General features: G+C 40.9%; 1 protein-coding gene across 1 annotated transcript in view; it reads right to left on the reverse strand.

Annotated features, from left to right (window-relative positions):
* Positions 1–824: 824 nt before the first annotated feature.
* LOC124591253 (RNA polymerase-associated protein RTF1 homolog) overlaps positions 825–20,569 on the reverse strand; it is a 142,171-nt gene continuing 122,426 nt past the window's right edge. The window contains exons 12-14 of the mRNA XM_047131720.1: positions 7,326–7,466; positions 4,686–4,848; positions 825–1,570 (exon numbers count right to left, since the gene is read on the reverse strand). Of these exons, the coding sequence (XP_046987676.1) occupies positions 1,464–1,570; positions 4,686–4,848; positions 7,326–7,466 (411 nt within the window). The 3' untranslated portion in view covers positions 825–1,463. The remainder of the gene's footprint in view (positions 1,571–4,685; positions 4,849–7,325; positions 7,467–20,569) is intronic.

The raw sequence follows: 20,569 nt of genomic DNA on the forward strand, positions 1-20,569 counted from the left end.
CAGCGAAATTCCAACCCTTAGTCTACACACACCACTCCCTCTTTGACTAGCCTATGGCAACATCCACATTTATCAAGCACTGCAACAGATTACAAGCTTAAAAATAGAATAAAAATCACTTAACACACTTTAAACAGCACGAATTTTCATTAGCTGCAAGCTGCAAAAATTATGCCTATAGGTTCGGGCTTCAAGTGTACGATAAAATGCAAAGTTAATTACTTACACTTGCAACAAGAACTCAGCACTCAGTTAACTGCAGCAGCTGTTAATTAACTTCATCACAATAGAATGTAGCTTTAATGTAAGCGAACTGTATGTAAACAAATTACTAATGCCAACGTTTCTAAAACAAATTAAGATTTATGCTACTTTCTGGAAATTTGAATTTAAAATTGTGTTGACACATTCTGCTTAAATTGTTGTGCCAAAATGTATGCAAAAATATAACTACAATCCATCCTTACAATCTTCTGGCTCTTCTGGACTAATACGTAACGAAAAACAATACCTTTAATACCAAGCTTAAAAGCGCACTAATACATGTATTTAATGAGTAATCTGTACTAAACTAACTGTTATTACAATCTAAATAACTTATCTTAATGAGAGTGCAAGAAATCTGATGTTTTGCCTGGCGCATGGCTGCCGACTGTTAGTTTCATTGCAATTTTCTAATCATTAAAATGATCCTACAGATATGTCTGAGTGTAAATGATGTACTTCTTGACTGCTTGTGGATATACTGTTGTTAATTCCTAAAATATCAGAGACACTTACAGAGGGCGTGCAAGAGAAGGGGCAATATATTGAGGCACCAGAAATACAGAATTGATTTTTATACGAAATTGTTATTTTTATGCTAAACATTTTGTTATGTACAATGCAATATGTTAACACTAGATATATACTACAAGGAATTACTAATGAAAAATTAAAGGTTCACAATCATTCAAATAGTTAACAATAATACATATTGCATTATGGCAGTTTCAGCTCTAGTAGTTTTGGGAATAGCTTCCCCAATGGCAAACTTTTTGATTTTTGTACTTTGTGTCCTAAAGTTTACATTACACACAAAATGTCAATTTTAAAAAATATTCTTCAATACAAATATCACACTTTTTAATGTGGTGTATTAGCAGCATATTTATTCATTATTTTTGCAGCGCCATAGCTCTGACTGTAAGCATAGCTATGACAACATAAATAACTTGTCCATTCACTTAAGAAAACTTTCAAGTCACAGGTTTTGTTCACATACACACAGTGAAATGTCTAACACCTACTAGACAGGATCCTGGATAAAATCACTGTTAAATACATTTGAGTTTAGACACTTGGCTCTCAAATGCAGAGACCATATGTTCCGTACAAGGAAATACAGAAAGGTGAAAAACTGTACAACAGACGTGCACAATATAAATTGCAGCAACAATTACTGCAGTTAAGTACGTTTGCTCTCAAATCAGTCCTCGTTTTTTCTTGTAGTCTTCCAAGTTAAGAGATCGCTTGGGCCCAGTGTCCTTTACCATTGTCATTGGTTTAGGAGTAACACTAACTGGGTTGCCTAGAAAAGAGGAAACAAATTACGTCAACAAGAGAATAAAAAGTAACTTATCTTTGTTACACTACAAAAGGCAATGACAATTAGACATTGATCACATATCAGATATACAACAGATGTAAATCAAACCAACATATGCGACACTGAAAGTGATAAAAGGTGTAAGTATTACACTGGTCAACAATGATTTTGTTGCCAATTAATTTACACTGAAGTTAGGATAACTTTATGGCCCTGAATTAGAATATGTCACTTGTTTTGCTAGACTGGCTTTATTTATTATGGTAACGTACAATATGTAGATAAACAAACAAACAAAAATTCAAAATATTAATTGAAATACATTGTGTACACAGTCAAATGAAAATGAGAAAAACATATGAAAAGGATCACAAAAACGCAGTTTCATTGTTCATTCAGCATGTAATAAAATAAAAAAACAACAGACAGGAGAGTCACGCTGAAGATTCTAGCAATAGTCTGCCATCATGTGCTTGTCCTATCTACCTCGATATCGTTCTTCCATCACCTGGAAATCTTGATGGAATCTTCCATCATTTTCCTCACTGTAGTCACCAAGATTGTCTGGAAATTTATCAAGATGGCTGTGGAGATAGTGAATCTTAATGCTCACATTTGTCCCCAAAGCTCTTGAAGTTTCTGAGCTTGTTTTGCACCAGTTCCTCATAATTATGTGCTTTGTGGTTACACAAGAAATTCTTGACAACAGAGACAAAACTGCTCCAGGCAGATGCTTCAATGCAACTCATAACTTTAATGAATTCCAAATCATGTATAAGCTTCCAAATTTGGGGACCATCAAATATACCAGCTTTTAATTTTTCATTACTGAGTCCAGGGAATGATTTGCATATATATTTGAAACAGTCACAATTTTTGTCCAATGCTTTCACAAATTGCTTCATTAGACCAAGCTTGATACGAAGTGGTGGAAGAATGATTTGGTCCCTGTCAACTAATGGTTCTTTTTTTGCGATCTTAGCTGCTCCTACAGTAAAGCTATCTCTTGATGGCCATGAAACTTTTCCCCAGTGATCACGCTTTGCTCTGCTGTCCCAAATGCAAATAATGCAAGGGAATTTTGTATATCCACTTTTCTGTCCAAGCAAAAAGTCAACTTTTTTTAAATTAACACAGATAGGCCAGTGGTGTTGACTGTAACGAAGTTTATGGATAATCATCTGGATATTTACGTATTTGAAATTTCACTGAGTGGCCAATTGGAATGGATGTATAGCAGTTACCATTATGCAGCGACACACATTTTAGGCGTCTGGTTGAGCAATTGATAAAATGCCTCCCGTCTTGAGGTTGATATTTTAGTAGTAAACCAGGGATGTCACTGCAGTAAACACGTACATCATCTTGAAATATGGAAATAGATCTTCTCTTGTCCAGTAATTCTTCTCAATTAGGCGTCTGGTTGAGCAATCGATAAAATGCCTCCCGTCTTGAGGTTGATATTTTAGTAGTAAACCAGGGATGTCACTGCAGTAAACACGTACATCATCTTGAAATATGGAAATAGATCTTCTCTTGTCCAGTAATTCTTCTCATTTAGTCTGGATGCCAAGAGTCCAGAAGACTGTTTAGAAAGACGGAGGTCTCTTATCAAATCGTTGAGCTCTTCCTGATTGAAGAGCTGATGTCTTGGGGAACTTCCTTTGTATTCAGATTCACTACTACTAGTGTTCCAGCCTTGCAAATCATCATCATCATCATCATCATCATCATCATCATCATCATCTGAAGGAAGTAGTTTTGGCAGAGTGGTGAACACTGGTATAGAAATGTCATCACTTTGTGGCATAGTCCGCCCTGCTGATTCTAAATGGGGATATTCCCACTTATGGTTCTTGTAGTGATTGAAACCTTTTACATTGACAATGCAAAAACAACATTCATTATGGCAGATCTTTGGCTCTCACCACACCATTGGCACTCCAAAGTATAAACTCTTTCATTTACCAATAGGCCACAGTCGTAAAGATTTGACACAGCTTATGCAAACTTTATGAGGAGCCCAACGTTTATCTTGGTCTCGGAGTTTAATCCCAAAATACACAAGATAGGCCTGTTTCACAAAGTCAATGCTGTTCTTCCGTTGTTCTTGCAGAGCGCATTCTCCACAAAAATAGCAGAACGCACTCCTTTAAATTGTGAGACAAGAGGGTGTCTCAAATTACTACCACATTCCATAGTCTCACCTTCTCCTCTATAACATGTAACAAAAACAATATTACATTTGTACACACGCAATCACAAAATACAAAATGAATAGGCATAAAGAATTATGGAATTCACAACTGATTTACTGATAATTTAATGATTAAACTCTACACATGAGAGATAGCCTGTATCTAAGAAACTAGAGCCAATTGGTCAAATCTGTTTTCAGATTCAGCGTACCAAATGTACCCAACCCAGTATACATTCAAATATTCCTGGCAACAAGAATTTTTATTTATTTATTTTTTTAGCTGCATTATCATTCTAAAGAACTATCACCCCATTAGGCTTGATCACAATTCAAATATAATTACTTATTCCTATGTGAAGTTACAGTTTTTTAGCTACAGAATTTTGTCTGAACTTCCGTTTGCAATAGCAGTTAAAAATAGTGCCTTTAGCATTTCCTATGTTGATCCTGACTGATGCTGCAAGAGTAATTCTACAAATGTATGTTTTATATATGGTGAAAATGCTATGAACATGCATCATTTCATTTCATGTGCCACAAAAGCAACTAGATCTATGAACACTGAGGTAAGTACAATAGACACATTTATGCAAAATGAAAATATGATGTTCGGAAGGCGTTGTCACAGAAGTTAAAGAGAATTGATAGTCATGTCACAGTTCTAGGTTGCTTGGTGAAATTCCCAATGATATTAAAGTTCACATTAAAACGGGAGGGAGGGAGGGGATACTGAACACACTTTAACCTTTTAGAGCTAATTAAAAGTGTTTAGGTTTTCGAGAAATTTGAGCTAAATAAATAATTCAGCAATACCAGGTAATCAGTTAGTGATAATTATACAAAGCATTTGTAAATGAGAGAAAACTTGTTTTTAATAATCTCGTGTTCTGTACTTACTATGAAGAGGGACCTCAAGATCAATCTTGATGTCAAAGTCATGGGCAGAGAACAGGTCATCAGTCTTTGAAAGTTTTGAACTTTCCTTTTTCTTCTCAGGTGACTTTTCCTTTTCCTTATTGGCAGGTGCCTCTGATATAGGAGACTGTTCTGCTTCTTGAATCTGCAACAGTTTTATTACCAGTACTCTTACAGTTCTCCCCGAGTCATTCTTTATGATTATTTCAGCAGGCTACAATACTGAACAGCTCTACAACACAATATATCACGAACACACACACACACACACACACACACACACACACACACACACACACACACACACACACACACACACTTGAACTGATAAATTACAGATAGTGTACTGATAAACTAGTACTTGATCAGTTCATAGGAGAGGCCTTAATTAGGCAAAACTTTTAATACTGCCGATAGACATATAAAAATCATAGCTTTCTGAACTATTAGTCCCTTCTTTGTGAAGTATATAAGGTTGGGTTACGAAATTTAAAAAAGAAGGACTAGTCAAGTCAGACTCCAGGAGATCTCATCCTCATAACATGTGGGTCCCTATTATCATTCCTTTTTAACCTTCCCCAACCTATCCCTCTGTCCTCCCTGCGGAATGAACTACTATTTTCAGGAGATAGGATAATTCTGTGTACTGTTATACATGACTATAGACAGGCCTAAAAATGTCACCTCTTTGAAATAAGTACTGGTCTGTTTGACTGTCGTCATGAACTTGGCCTTCAGGTACAGTAATCCCATCAGTTGTTACCTTTCTCCTTGTAATTCCTGCACCCTCACTGCTGATACCCTTCTACATGAACACACATATTTCTCCTTCACTCTTTTTTTATGGGGCAATTTTATTTCCATCATATGCTACCACTTTCTAAATTGCAACATATTTATATTTCACTCATTTATCACTACTATTCTCTTCTGCATTGTAATATATTTTGGCCCCTACACCTTTTGCCTACACATTCCTCCCCCCCCCCCCCCCCCCCCACCGTATCTCTTAGTGACTGAATACTTCAAACTTAAGGTTTTCTAATGTCCTATCCTACAATGTAATCTGTGAACAAGGGTTCAGCAGGTCTTGCTCAGTTCCTGATGTTAATTTTATAATTTCCTCTGCTTTGATAGATGAAGGAATCTATAATTCTAGAAGTATGTTTCACCTCATTTGTCACCTGTTTCTCTTCTATAGTGTTGCCTTTGCCAGTATTAGTCATATCTCCTTTATTACCAATCTTGCGATGTTCCCTATCCCTATACCTCAATACCTGTCCTCCTCCTGCAAGCATGTCATTGCTAAATACATTTCATCCAATTCAACTTCACCTTTGGCACTTCCACTAAATGCCTCACCCAGTAAGTGACCCCCCCCCCCCCCCATCTACTAACCAACTTTCCACAATTCCTTTATACTACACTAGCTTCTTTCGCCTGAGAGGTGTCCTGCAGTTTTATAGTTTACAGCTTTCGAGTGAAGTTGGAACATGCAGATTTGGAGTGTGTATCCCGCATTCGTATGAGGCAGCACCATTTACAAATGTCGATAGGTTCATGTTCTCTATCAAGGCACCTGAAGGGTGAAACTATATAGTTTTGTAATCATACAATTGGATAGTTAAAAAAAAAAAAAAAAAAAAAAAAAAATATATATATATATATATATATATATATATATATATATATATATATATAATAATAATAATAATCTACTCACCAAGCAATGGCACGAGAAAAAAAAACACAAAATATGTACAGAATGTGAAAGCTTTTGTAGCCAGTGACCCCCCCCTCCCCGGTAGAATGGGTTGGTTGAAGGGAAAGGAATACGGATAAAGTAAAAGCAATGGTGAAGTTCAGGAAATGGGGAGAGTTATGAGAAAGTCACTGAGAGCCCTGGGCAGGGGAGACTGACTTGTGGTTCCCCAAACCTCAACAGTCCTTTCCCTTCATCCCTCTTCCTTTAACTTCAGCTCTTCTTTCAGAAGAAGCAGCCACTTGCTCCAAAAGCTTCTGTATTCTCTATACATTTTAAGTGTGTTTTCTCCTGCCACCAGTTGGTGAGTAGTTTTTTTATTTATACAATTATATTTTCATTCATAATTTTCACAGATATCTCACCAACTCTCCTTCCTGAAGAATGGACATATTATTCCGAGAAACTAGGAGTACTGCTTTCAATTTTTTCTATGGTTCTGTAGGCATTATTCAGAGCTGAATCAGTGCTTATAATTGTTCAGTTGGAATACTTTGCAGTTCATCAATTGTTGGAAGCATGGTTGTTTGAGACAGACTTGCAAGTGAAAGGATCTTGCAACTAAGAGGACAGAGCTGAAATGTTGCGGGAAGAGCCTACACAAAAGAACTTTTGGCATGTGGTGATAATATATCAAAATTGATTGGATATTTCAATAATCAGCTTCGGTAAAGATATGGAATAAATCAGCTGTGTCATTACTGGCAGAAATGTTTTGCCATTTGATGGAACTATGAAAATAAGGATGGCCATGTTGGTACCTGATCTCCCCCAATATCCAGTAACAGTGGCAGTAAGAGTTCACATGTAAGAGTACTTTTATATATAAAGTAATTACAGCACAATATTTAATGTCTTACCTTCTTCTCAGTTGGTGCTGGAAGTTTTTCAGGTGGTGGTTCATCTTGTTGACCCTGAACTTTGAAGACCATGCGAGGCTTCGTATGGCGTCGTGTGAAAGGGTCTTCTATAACTTTTCCTTTATTGGCTCTAACTTCTTCCTGGGGAGAGAAAATATTACAATAAAGACATACTATTTTCATATAACAAAATGAAGTTGTATACAATATGTACAATTACGTAACATAGACACCTAGAAAACGATAGCAGTTCTCACGAGTGTATTCATAAAAGACTTCACATATATTTCAAGGGCCAACCAGAGTCTAATGGGAACTCGTTTCTGTAGTACGTATTTTTCAGGAAGTTCCAATAAGTCCTGCACAATAAGCAACGAAGCTTCTGTGGTACTTTTACACCAGTATATTAACAGAAAAAATAGCTTTGTGTTGACCTGCGAAATGTACTTGGTTAACTCCATGGCAAAGTAATGGCTGTGAAAGAACAGCCTGTTGGAACTAGCACAGCGAAATAAGTAGTTCTGAATACGAAATTGCAGAAAAAGCTACACACACACACACACACACACACACACACACACACACACACACTGAAAGTGGGGTGGGGAAGGGGGAGTGATAGGAGGGTAAAGGTGTGGAGGAGGAAGAAAGAGCACTGTCCAGTGGAGCATACAGCGACTGCCCAGTGGTAGAACAAGGCAACATGTGAAGGCTGTGGGGGAGGGAGACGGGAAGGGAGATCGGGAAAGGAGATCAGCTGAGAAGGGAAAGAGACAGGTGCATGCACTGGCAGAGAATGGTGCAGAATGAGAGTGAGAGGATGTGGATTATGAGGTGGTGAAAGGACAGAGGGAGCGGAAATGGTTTGATGGAGGCTGTGGGAACAGTAATTTACTGTAAGTTGAGGGCAAGATAAGACACATGGAATTTCTTGTAATTTCAACTACAGTCTGTGCAGCTCAGAATGAAGGGGAGGATCCACAGGGCCCCAGCTCTACAGATAACACTGAAATCGAGCATGTTGTGTTCAGTTGCATGTTACGCCACAAGGTGGTCTATTTTGCTCATGGTCCAAGTTTGGCAGTAGCCATTCATCCTGGTCGATAGTCACATCAATACAAAAAGATGTGCAACTATTGCAGCACATGTTGTATATAGCTTGGCTGCTTTCACAGGTGACCCAGCCTCTAATGGGGTAGGATAAGCCTGTGACAGGACTGGAACAGTAAGTGCTGGGTGGGCAGACTGGGCCAAGTGATGACATATCCGCAGTGACAAGAACACTCTTGCCGAGTATGCTGAAGGCCTTACAAAGACCATCACAAACAGGCACTAGCCCCCAGGTTGGTTAGTTGGTTTGGGGTATAAAGGGACCAAACTATACGCTCATCAGTCCCTTTTTCCTGATGCAAGCAAGGTTCAAGGTACAAGAACACCCAAAGTACGTTTGAAAAAGTGAAAGCGGAAAACATAAACCACAAGGGAAAGAAGAAGAAGGTATTAAAACCACAAAGCAGATGGTTTGAGCTGGCTGATCACACTAATAAAAGAGGATGAGCCAGCCACCTGCAACACATCAAAATGTCCACCCCAAAAAGACAAGGCGAGATGAACACATGTAGGGAAAAAGACGACCAACAAGACAAACAAGTGCAAAGAAAGTAAGACAGAGTTAAAATGGAGGGAGGGTGGCGGCCTCCTAGAGATGGCTAAATGCCCATGCTTAGATGGTATGATTTTTTTTTTTTTTTAAAAACACCTCACAAATAAAACTTAATCTGCTGTTGAGGCACTGTCGCCCAACACCAAATGTAAGATACTGGGTAATGGCCAATGCAGAGCCAGGAGAGAACCACAGAGTCCCTGCGAGAGGCCCGCATGGAGGTCTTCCACAAATTCATGGTTTCCTTAATGAAACACAGTTTGTTGCATGTACTGAGATTATGCCATTCCATAGCCCAAAGATGAAAAACCTTGTGGCGTAATAGCAATCGCATGTCAGTTATGAGGATTACGATCTTCAGAGGCGGTTTCCGTGTAGCCTGTTTGGTCAGCCGGTCGGCAAGTTCATTTCCTGGGATTCCAAAGTGGCCTGGGGTCCACACAAACACCACAGAATGACTGGACCGTTCCGCGTCATAGATGGACTCTTGGATGGTCACTACCAAAGGATGGTGAGGGGTAGCACTGGTTGATAGCTTGCAGGCTGCTCAAGGAGTCAGTAAAGAGAGGAAACGACTCGCCAGGGCATGAGCGGATGCGCTCAAAGACCACGAGAAATGGCTGCTAGCTCTGCAATGAAAACACTGCAGCCATCTGGCAAGGACTGCTGTTCAATATGTCCTCCATGAACATACGCAAAGCTAACTTTACCTTCAGCCATCGAGCTGTCAGTGTAAACCACTTCATGGCCTGGTACATGTCAAGAATCGAGAGGAAGTGACAGTGAAGAGCCGCAGAGTTAACTGAGTCCTTAGGACCATGTGAAAGGGCCAGGCGAAGCATTTGGCTATGTGTACACCATGGAGGTGTACGTGAATGGACCTCGAGTATAGGTGCTAAACGCAAGGACTCCACTACAGACAGAAGAGATTGGATGCAAACCACAATCTTAAGCCCTCACCTGGGCTTCCGATGTGGGAGATGAACCGTTGTGGGTGAGAAAAGGAAACGGTAATTCGGATGTTCAAGAGAACTACGAATGTGTGCTACGTAAATGGCAAGCAGTTGTGCACGCCTAACCTTCAATGGAGGGACTCTGGCCTACACCAGGATGTTGGTTGCCGGACTCGTCCTAAAACCACCTATTGCCAGTCGAACGCCACAGTGGTGCACTGGGTCGAATATACACAAAGATGAGGGCACTGCTGAACCATAAACCAGGCTCCCATAGTCATGCCGGGATTGAACATGGGCTCTGTAGAGCTGGAGCAGTGTAGAGCGATGTGCACCCCAGTTGGTGTTGCTCAGGCAGTGGAGGGCACTGAGGTGCTGCCAGCACTTCTGCTTCAGATGACAAGGATGAGGAAGCCATGTCCATTGGGCGTTGAAAACCAGTCCTAAGAATCGATATGTCTCCTCTACAGTGAGTGGATCGTCATTAAGGTAAAGTTCTGGTTCTGGATGAACGGTACAATGCCAACAGAAGTGCATGACACACTACTTCACAGTTGGAAACGAAGCCATGGGCTAGAGCCCATGACTGCGCCTTGTGGAGGCTCCCTGTAGGCGCCGCTCAGGAACACCACTACTGGAGGAGCAGTACGAAATGCAGAAGTTGTCTGCATACAGAGAAGGTGAGACGGACGGCCCGACGGCTGCTGTTAGACGGTTAATGGCCACTACAAATAGAGACACACACAATATAGAACCCTGCGGGACCCCATTCTCTTGGATATGGGGGGAACTATGGGAGGCACCAATGTGGACACAGAAAGTACAGAGCGATAGGAAATTTTGGATAAAAATAGAAAGCAGGCCCCAGAGACCCCACTCATATAATGTGGCAAGGATATGATGTCGCCAAGTTGTGTCGTAAGCTATTCGTAAATCAAAAAAGATGGCAACCAGGTGTTGGCATCTGGAAAAGGCTGTTCAGATGGCAGACTCAAGGGAAATGAGATTACCAGTGACCGAAAACGTAGGAAAGGTTTAGGGAGTTGTTGAATCAGCGCAGACAATGCAGGTCAGGACATAGACACAAACTCCACCTGACACACTATTATAGTCACAACGGTTCTTGTAATATCCTCTATAGCTGCAGAGGGCAGGGGTCCACATTGCCGGGAACCAGGTTTTCTGGAGGGCAGTGCAGAAAGCAGAAATAAAGCTTAACAGTTGCCGTAGCTCAGCCAGGTGATGGAAAAACCAGAGCAATTCCACTGGAGGATGACATTATTGTGAGGCTGGGAAGACATGAAGCCCGCGAAGAGGCAGGTTACGCTTCAGGGTCACCTACTGCCACCAAGTGAGAATGCGTATTATTTCTCATTATGGATGAGGCATCAGTGAGATCCAGGTTCTTAGGGCACGCTAAGATCTCCACCTCATTCTCAGGTGCAGAACTGGTAGGGAATGGTGGTGTTCGGGCCACCGGAGGGTCCTTTCTCTTTGCAGACTTCTTTGTTTGTTTGTTCAGTCGCTTCTCTAAAGCGGCTTGCTGGGAGGACTTCACCGGAGTAGCTTCAGGTACGGATGAAGACCATGAAGCTCTTAGTCCAGCAGCTTCTGGCTCCTTTAGCCACTGGCGAGTGTCCGCTGTGACAGCAGTGGGGACCTTAGGAGAGGGGTTTCCAAGGGACCCCTTCTGCATGAGAGGAGCTGGAGAAGGCCGTTGCTTCTCCGGCTGGGGGGAGGGAACCTATGTCCCCTGCGTTAGGAGGGCTTTGCTCCAGAAGCAGGTACTTAGGGAGCAATGGAAGGAGATTTTCCCCCTACCACCAAGGGGGTGGATGTTGACTGGAGGCCTGGAGGTAATGGTAATGTAGCTGCAGCGTATGTGGACGTCAACCGAACAGGGTGTAATCAATCAAATTTATGTTTAGGCTCTTGGTATGTCAACTGGTCCAGAGTCTTGTACTCTGTGATTTTCCGCACCTTTTGGAGTATTGCGCAGTCTGGCGAGCAGGGGAAGTGCTTATCTCCACAGTTAGTACAAGTGGTAGGAGGCGCACATGGAGTATCTGGATGCAGCGGATGTCCGCAGTCTTGATATGTGGTGCTGGAAGTGCAGTGGGGAGACATGTGACCGAATTTCCACCACTTAAAGCACTGCATATGGGGAGGGACGTATGGTTTAACATCACAGCGGTAAACCATCATCTTGACCTCTTCAGGCAATGACTCACCCTCAAAGGCCAAAATGAAGGCACCGCTAGCAAACCTGTTGTCTTTGGGTCCCCTGTATTCACACTGGATGAAATAAACACTCTGCCGTTCTAGATTGGCACGGAGCTCGTCATCAGACTGCAAGAGGTGGTCACGATCGAAAATAATCCCCTGGACTATGTTGAGACTTTTATGGTGAGTGAAAGAAACAGGAATATCACCCAGACTGTCACAAGCGAGTAACTCCCAGGATTGTGCTGGGGATGCTGTCTGAATCAAGACTACACCGCTTCTCCCCTTTGACAGCACTGTCACTTCCCCAAACGTATCCTGAAGAAGTTCAACAACCAATTGAGGCTTCGTAGGTAGAAAGGAGTCCCCGTCCATTCTGCTACAGACTAAATACCGAGGTGAACATGGCTCTCTTCTTTCTGTAGCCATTAATTCCTCCCAAGGTGTAGAGAGGGATGGAAACAATTTAGGGTTGTATCTGTCAGCACTGTATACTCGATATTGCCCTTCTTAGAGGCTGCTGGCGCCATACGGTCAACAGCAAGAGATGACTCAGTCTGCTTCATTGCGGGTCATCAGCCCTGATGCCACCCACTCCGATCAGGGGCTGCCCCCCACAGGCGCTTCCCGCCACAACAAAGGCCACCTGGCACGATGGCTGTTGCCAGGAGTCCAGATGCCCCAGGAAGACAGGCACCTACTCCTTGGCATATGTGGGGAGTTTACAGCTCAGGCATCAGCAGAGCGATCCCTGTGTTGTCAGGAGGCTACCACCAAATGGGTACATGACTATTCCACCATAGTGGACAGGCTACCGTGCTGGATATTGAGCACAGAGAAATCCAATATTGTCATGGGGGTGAAAGAGGACAGGAGACAACGGACAAAGATGACATACCCTGGAAAGTTTCCTTGCCCAAATAGTTGAATTGCAGGTGGAGATGCAAAGCCATGACAAGAGGTTCAGGAGATCAAATCTAAGAGCACTACGGATATCTCATGCACCACATAAGGCGTCCTTCCCCATATGGCTCGCGCTTCTGTAGAATTGGAAAGTGGCAGGTCAAACCATAAAATGGGACCTGAACTTATAGGGCCAAAAAAGTGAGAGACCCCTCTTAGTCGCCTCTTATGACAGGCAGGAAAACCTCGGGCCTATTCCAACCCCCAGACCTGCAGGGAGCACCTAGCCTGCAAACAAGTTTCCTCTGCCATATGCCCTTACACAACCAATCTTCCCAGCAGCTCCAAGAACCAGCTACAAAGGTACACCCCATTCAACACCCAACACCACCCCAGCATGCAACAACTGAACCGAATCCATTGTCAGGGCTTTGATGATTTATCATCACGCTCTGAAAGAGGGACAACCTATTCAATATCCCTACCACCTCACCCAATGTGGTTTTCCATCACACACCAAACTTCCACAACATCCCAGTCAAGCCCCAGGTTCAAGATCTGCCCTATTCACCTACCTCACTCCAGATTGCTGCTTTTGTTCAACCCAACAGTTGCCTTCTGGCTGTAGGGGTCAGATATAGTAGGCATATGTGCATGAGATATGCTTGCTTGTGTGAATGTTTAATAGTATTTTCATCGTGACTGTCTGCAACTCCATGTGTCATCTGTACAGCGAGTAGCAATCTGTCCTTTTTATAATATTGTTGATATTCCATCTTGGAGTTTCCATTGTTTAAGTAAAGAAAATGGTTTGTTATAAATGTGATACTGATATAGATATTATGCAAATACTGTATTATACAAAGGGAACAAAGTAACAATGATGGAAAGTGCAGGATGGAATAATAATATGGAAAAGATAGATTGCTATTCACCATGTAGATAAGGCATTGAGATGCAGACAGGCACAAAGAAAGAGACTGCTAAAATATTAAAGCTTTTTGCAGCAGCAGCAGTGCGCACGCACATGACTGCATCTGACGGAGAACTGATCTCCTGTGGTGAGGGTAAGGAGGCAACACATGACAGGAAGGGAAAGGGGTAGAACAGTATGGGTAAGGAAAATGCTAGTGCTGCCTGTCTGGTGTGCAAAAATTAAGTGGGGATACAACAGGGCTGTTAAATGCAGTGTTGGGAGGCTGTGTTTGGGTGGGTAGCTGGCAGAAAGTGGGGCAGGGATTTAATGCTGTTATATGCTTCATGTTCAATGGTGAATTTGATATTTTGCTCAGGTTTGCTGCTAATGTGTCAATTTTCTCTCTCTGTCATCCAAACACTTTTTAAAGTTGATGTTTTTGCCAATGGCAAGACTATTAATTTTGAAAAAATGGTTGCTATAAGTGGTTTACATAAGTAAGTGTGTGTTCACAGACCTCCGCCATACCCAGTTTCTTGTGTTATAAGTAAATTATTCCTAATTATACTTACAGTGCCCTCTAATGGAATTTTGGCGAAGATGTTTACAATGTCAAGAAATGTAAACCTCGCTATCAGTGGAATTTGCACATCTTAAATATGTCCATGGGTTCATATGTGTTCTTAATGAAGAAAATGCTTTCACAAGTATACTGGGTGTTAAGACAAGCTAGAACTTGTTTCATCTATGTGAAAGGCTGTTCCTAGAATTTACAATGGAAATGGTGGGTCAATACAACAACAATAAATAATGAGATACATGTAATTCAAGAGACATCACCTTAGAAGTTCCAATTCCAAATGCATTAAATCCACATTAACATGACTTGTTTGTATGTTCTCCCTACCTGCTTTGCATGTTCAAATTTGGCAATGTTTTTCAGTGCCGGCAACTGGGCACATCATACGCTATCATAGAAATGACTCATTTGACAAGCGGAAGTACAGCGAAGTACTGTAGTTCGTAATAAGGCTGGCGATAGCTTCGATGACTTGCAACCTATCAACAAGTGCCAATCGGAGGCAGTAGTTATGTAATGGCCACAAAAACTATAAACCAAGTGTAACTCAGTAGCTGGTCTCTGTTCGTATATGGTATAGTGAGACTTTGGTGTTTGATTAACTCTGTGTGCAATTTCCTTTTTGTGTGCAAAAGATTATTGATACGCCATGGATGGATAAGAAGATAGTGAGGCAGTTCACTAATGAAGGAAAATGGAACATTATTCAGGAAATAGATGAAAATCCACAGATGAAGTGTGTTGATATTGCACAAAAATTGTACATTTCTCCACTGACATTAAACACAATAGTAAGCAAGCGAAAAGTAAATGAAGCTCCATGCCTGGAAGGTGGAAACAGTAAAAGAAAACATGTACACAATGGTCAATTTCCAGAACTGGAAAGTTTCCCACTGAAGTGGCTTAAGCAAGCTCACACAACAAACATTCCAGTTGATGGAACTGTGGTTCATGCTACATATTTGGCACAAAAGTTGGGACTCTTAAGATTTCAAGGCATCCAGTGATTGGATCAAAAGGTTTAGGAGCCGACAATGTAGTACATGAATATGTTTGAAGTGAGACTGGAAGCGTGAATATTGAAACTGTTGTCATGAAAAAATCACTGAGAGGTAAAGTCCTAATGCTATTTTTAATGCAGACAAAGCAGGCCTATTTTTTCACCTTCTGTGTCCCAAGACATTGATTTCAGAGGAGAGAAATTCAGCAAAGAGAGTCTGACTGTTCTATTGTGTTGCAATGCAAGTAGAACAGAAAATTGGGTGCCCCTAGCAATTGGCAAAGTGATAAGTCCACGACGTTTCAAAAATGTGCAGACATTGCCACGCAAATACACATCTAATACGAAAGCATGGGCAACTACAAATACATCTGAGGAATATCTGTGCACTTGGTATGCAATTTGTGAGAAACGCATGGAATTCCATGCAAGAAAGCACAATATCATGCTGTTTTCAGAATGCTGGCTTTAATTGGATACTGACACTTACTGGAGAGAAATTCAGCAAAGAGAGACTGACTGTTCTATTGTGTTGCAATGCAAGTAGAACAGAAAATTGGGTGCCCCTAGCAATTGGCAAAGTGATAAGTCCACGACGTTTCAAAAATGTGCAGACATTGCCACGCAAATACACATCTAATACGAAAGCATGGGCAACTACAAATACATCTGAGGAATATCTGTGCACTTGGTATGCAATTTGTGAGAAACGCATGGAATTCCATGCAAGAAAGCACAATATCATGCTGTTTTCAGAAGGCTGGCTTTAATTGGATACTGACACTTACTGGAGAGATCATGCCAGAAAACAACAAAATCACAGAAGACATCACCTCACAAAACAATGAAATTGCGATTGAACAATGGCAGCAGATAATGGGGCAAGATGAAAATTCTGTATGCCGTAGCTTCAGCGATTATGGTGAGTGTGACAGGTGGGAAGGAGGGAAGTAAAAAGACTGAGTGAACGTACGAAATTGAGGGCTGTCTAGTGCTGGAATGGGACCAGGGAAGGGTCTAGATGGGAAGGACAAGGATTAATGAAGGTTCCCGTAGCTCTCCGGGTCTTAACCTTCGTTAGCCATTGTTCTTACCCTTCTAGCCCCTTCTCTGGTCCCATTCCAGCATTACACAGCCCTCCATTCCACCAGTGCACCTGTCTTCTTACTTCCCTCCATTTCTGCTACCCCCCTCCACTGCCCTACCTCCTAATTGCACCTAGCTGCCCACCCTCTCTCCACATCGTTCCTGCACTCCCACCCTCCACCCCTACCTTGCCTTCCCTCTTCCTCCCCAACCCAGCCTCCTCCTACCCCTACCACCCAGTTGCCTCTCCCATCATGCACAGCTGCTTGCTGTCTGGCTTCAGCTACCAGAGACAGTCATGTGTGTGAGTTGCATTTCTGCAAGTTTGTGTGTGTGTGTGTGTGTGTGTGTGTGTGTGTGTGTGTGTGTGTGTGTGTATTTCCGACAAAGGCCTCTTTGGCCATAAGCTCACTTTCCGACAGTGTTTTTCGTGTGCCTATCTCTGACTCAGTATCTCTGTTATATGGTGAGTAGCAACTATCCATTTCATAATATTGTTATTTTCTGTTGAAAAACCTTGCTGAAAAACAAAGTGGTATTTTGTTAGCACTTTATTTTTACACAAATATGAAGCTATTCTTTAATACTTTCCTTTTCAAAAAGTTTTGGACAAATCTGTCAGAAGTGAGATTGGGCAGTAGTCGGCATAGAACTATCCCCCTTCTTATGCAATGCTTTAAAATAGCATATTTCAATCTATTAGGAAAAAATGCCCTGCTTTAGTGAGCTATTTCATATGTGGCTGAGAGTCCTACTGTCTGTCAGGAATAAGCTTTTTGTACTTTGTTGGAGAGGCCATCAATTCCAAGCAACCTTTTACTTTTGTGACAGTTTATTATTTTCTTAACTCCAAAAGGAGAGGTGGGAAGAATTTCAGTTTTATAAAATTGCATATGTATTGCCTCTTCCATATATAGCTTTGCCTTTTCTAATGAAAATCGGGATCCTACTTTATCCACAACACTCAAAAAATTATTACTAAAAATATTTCAATCAGTCATTTTGTTAATAAACTTTACATCCAATCTGATGGTAATACTGTCTTCTTTTGCTATTGGTTGTGCTGTTTCCCTTCCTACAGTATCCCAAATTGTTTTAATTTCATTATCAGAGTTGATGATGTCAAACATACTACTAGACTTTTTAATAACTTTCTTTAATATAGTACTGTAGTTTTTATAATATTTGACTGTTTTTGGGTCGTTACTCTTTCTTGCCATTAGATACTTTTCCCTTTCCAGTTAGAAGATATTTTGATCCTTTTAGTAAGTCTTTTTTACATGGTTTCTTACAATTATATTTATCTGTTTTCTTAGGGAAACTGTTTTCGAAAATACTATTTTAAATTAGCATCAGGTTCCCAGTACGCATCATCCCTATCTAACTGAACACACCATTTCAGAGGACTGTTTTACATTACTGTATGGAGCTATATCATTCACTGTAACTAGTTGTGCATCATGATCAGAAAGACCATTCTTAAGAGGATAAATGTTTATTTGATCAAATTTATCTTGCTCTATGAAAATATTATCTATTGTGTGCTACTTTCCTGTATAACCTGAGCAAGAAATTCAATAACTGCTGTTAAATTGAAAGAACTGAGTAATATCTTAAGACAATTCTTTCCACCAGATGCTTTCATAAAATCTACTTTGAAATCCCCAAAAATAACAACTTGCTTCCCCCTGTCTGACTGACATCACAATAAGGAATCCAAGCTTTTCAGAAATCACTGAAAATTTCCCAATGGGGTCCTATGCACAGTTACAATTATAAAATTACCATCATTTTGTTTAAGCACACAGCTACATGCCTCTATACATTGCTCTACACAATTTTTTTAGTTTCCTAATTTTCCACACTATGATAATTTTTAACATATATGGCAAACTCCATTTTTCCATATTGTCACACTGTTACATGTGCTGAAAGTGTAAATTCACTTGCGTTTACCTTTTACGTATCTGTAACTGTATGATGCTCGGAGAAGCATAGCACATCTATTGCATTCTGTGTTTCCAAATCTTCCAAACAAACAAGACATTTATTTTCTTTGTTTTTTTAATCCCGGTATTCTGATGCAATACACTAACACTGTTTCTCATCGTACTTTTTTGAGAATGTTGTAATATTTTAACATCTTTAGTACCAGCCTGCCTGAGCTCCTTACTGTGCCTTATTCCTTTCAACATTATATCACTGGGCACTGATCCTAACCTAAGAAAGCGGTACTCCCATGAGTTTCAGCAGACCTCTTAAGGATTTTGCTATCAACCCAGCGAATTTACCCTTCCCTTTCCTATTGAGATACAGACCATGCCTAGTGAAATCGGATTACCAATAGCACCTACAAGAACCAAACCCATGTCAGACCCAGTAGCCACCCAAAGCACCCAATCCAACTCCATACTGACCCTCCTTGCAGAGCTGTTCAATGGGGACAGAAAGCATACATCAACCCAACGTTTGTATGGTTCATTGCACAAGCTATTTCAAAGCAACGGCATAATTATGGACATCACATAATTCCAGATGTGAGTACAATATAGTCAATTTAACATAAAGGACATTCACAATTATACAAGTTCTTGCCAAAATTTTATTCACATCTGCTCGGCAATGGCACTAAATGCCAAAACAGTCTGTTGTTCATAAAGATTAATTATTATAAGCATATATTCTGGTGCATCTTTCAGGCTCAAAACACAACAGCTTATACACTGAAGAGCCAAAGAAACTGGTACACTTGCCTAATATCGTGTAGGACTCCCGCAAGCACGGAGAAGTGCTGCAACAACGTGGCATGGACTCTACTAATGTCTGGAGTGGTGCTGGAGGGAACTGACACCATGAATCCTGCAGGCAATGAAGATTCCCCTGACAGAGACATCACGTACACTATGCACCATTCAAAAACCAACTTATGATTCATTCAGAATGAGTTCAAAAATGTTCAGGAACCAACAGGGATGCGTTTCAAAATCATATGAATAATTGATAGACCAATGAGCACTGGATGCTTGCCACCTGGGTAAGAGACCTCCTTTCTGACAGTCAAGCATTAACCGCCTTGCAGAACAATAAAGTTATTTTTGTCAGTTGGCTAAGGAAATTTCTTTTTTTGATCTTTTCCACTGAGGCATTCAATGTATTTGAAACGAAGTGTTTAGTTAGTGAACGTTTTTATCTTATAGCACGTATGGCAATATGGGGTTTGTCCCCCCCTCCACCTCCTAGAAACGGGCATGCTGTGCATGCACGAATCTGGCAGCTTGGTCGGGCCAGTGAAATTTTTCCCGGTAGCATCTAGCTGCTGCTTGCTGCGGCTGCTGCTTACACAGCGAACAGCCACATTTTGTGGCCAAAAGTGGGAGAAGGTATTACTCATACGCGACTCAACTGTGCATGCGCAAGAGCCCACTCATAAGTGCTGAAATGAATCTAATGTAAACAGTTGGAGGAAATTTGTTGGCATGAAGCATTTGCATAGTCTTCCTAAAGCCTTTGACACATTTTGCTGTTGGCAGATGCTTGTACCTGTACGAGCACTGTGTTTTGTTCTTGTATATGGCGCATTTCCTTTGCAATTTTAGTTTTATTTTCATTTTTTTTCTCTTGTTAATGTTTTATCGATTTAGTATTATTTCTTACCGGTCAGAATTGCAAAAAATCAACTGAAAACTAAAACAATTAAAAATTCATGTAATTCTAAAAAATTGGCGGGTTTTTACCGGATCTCCCGGGTCGAATACACCATGTGTAAGGTAAGATCTGCATGCTTTCAGAAGATTTAATTTAAAGCTTTCTTCTTCAGAGTATGTTCAATGTCAGTGTTACTGTGGGGCCAAATCTATAAAACCATATTAAGTAACTACATATTTCAATTTCAGCAGCAATTTAATCATAGTATACAGCTT

Source organism: Schistocerca americana, chromosome 2 (assembly GCF_021461395.2).
Source record: "Schistocerca americana isolate TAMUIC-IGC-003095 chromosome 2, iqSchAmer2.1, whole genome shotgun sequence".
In the NCBI taxonomy this organism is placed as follows: domain Eukaryota; kingdom Metazoa; phylum Arthropoda; class Insecta; order Orthoptera; family Acrididae; genus Schistocerca; species Schistocerca americana.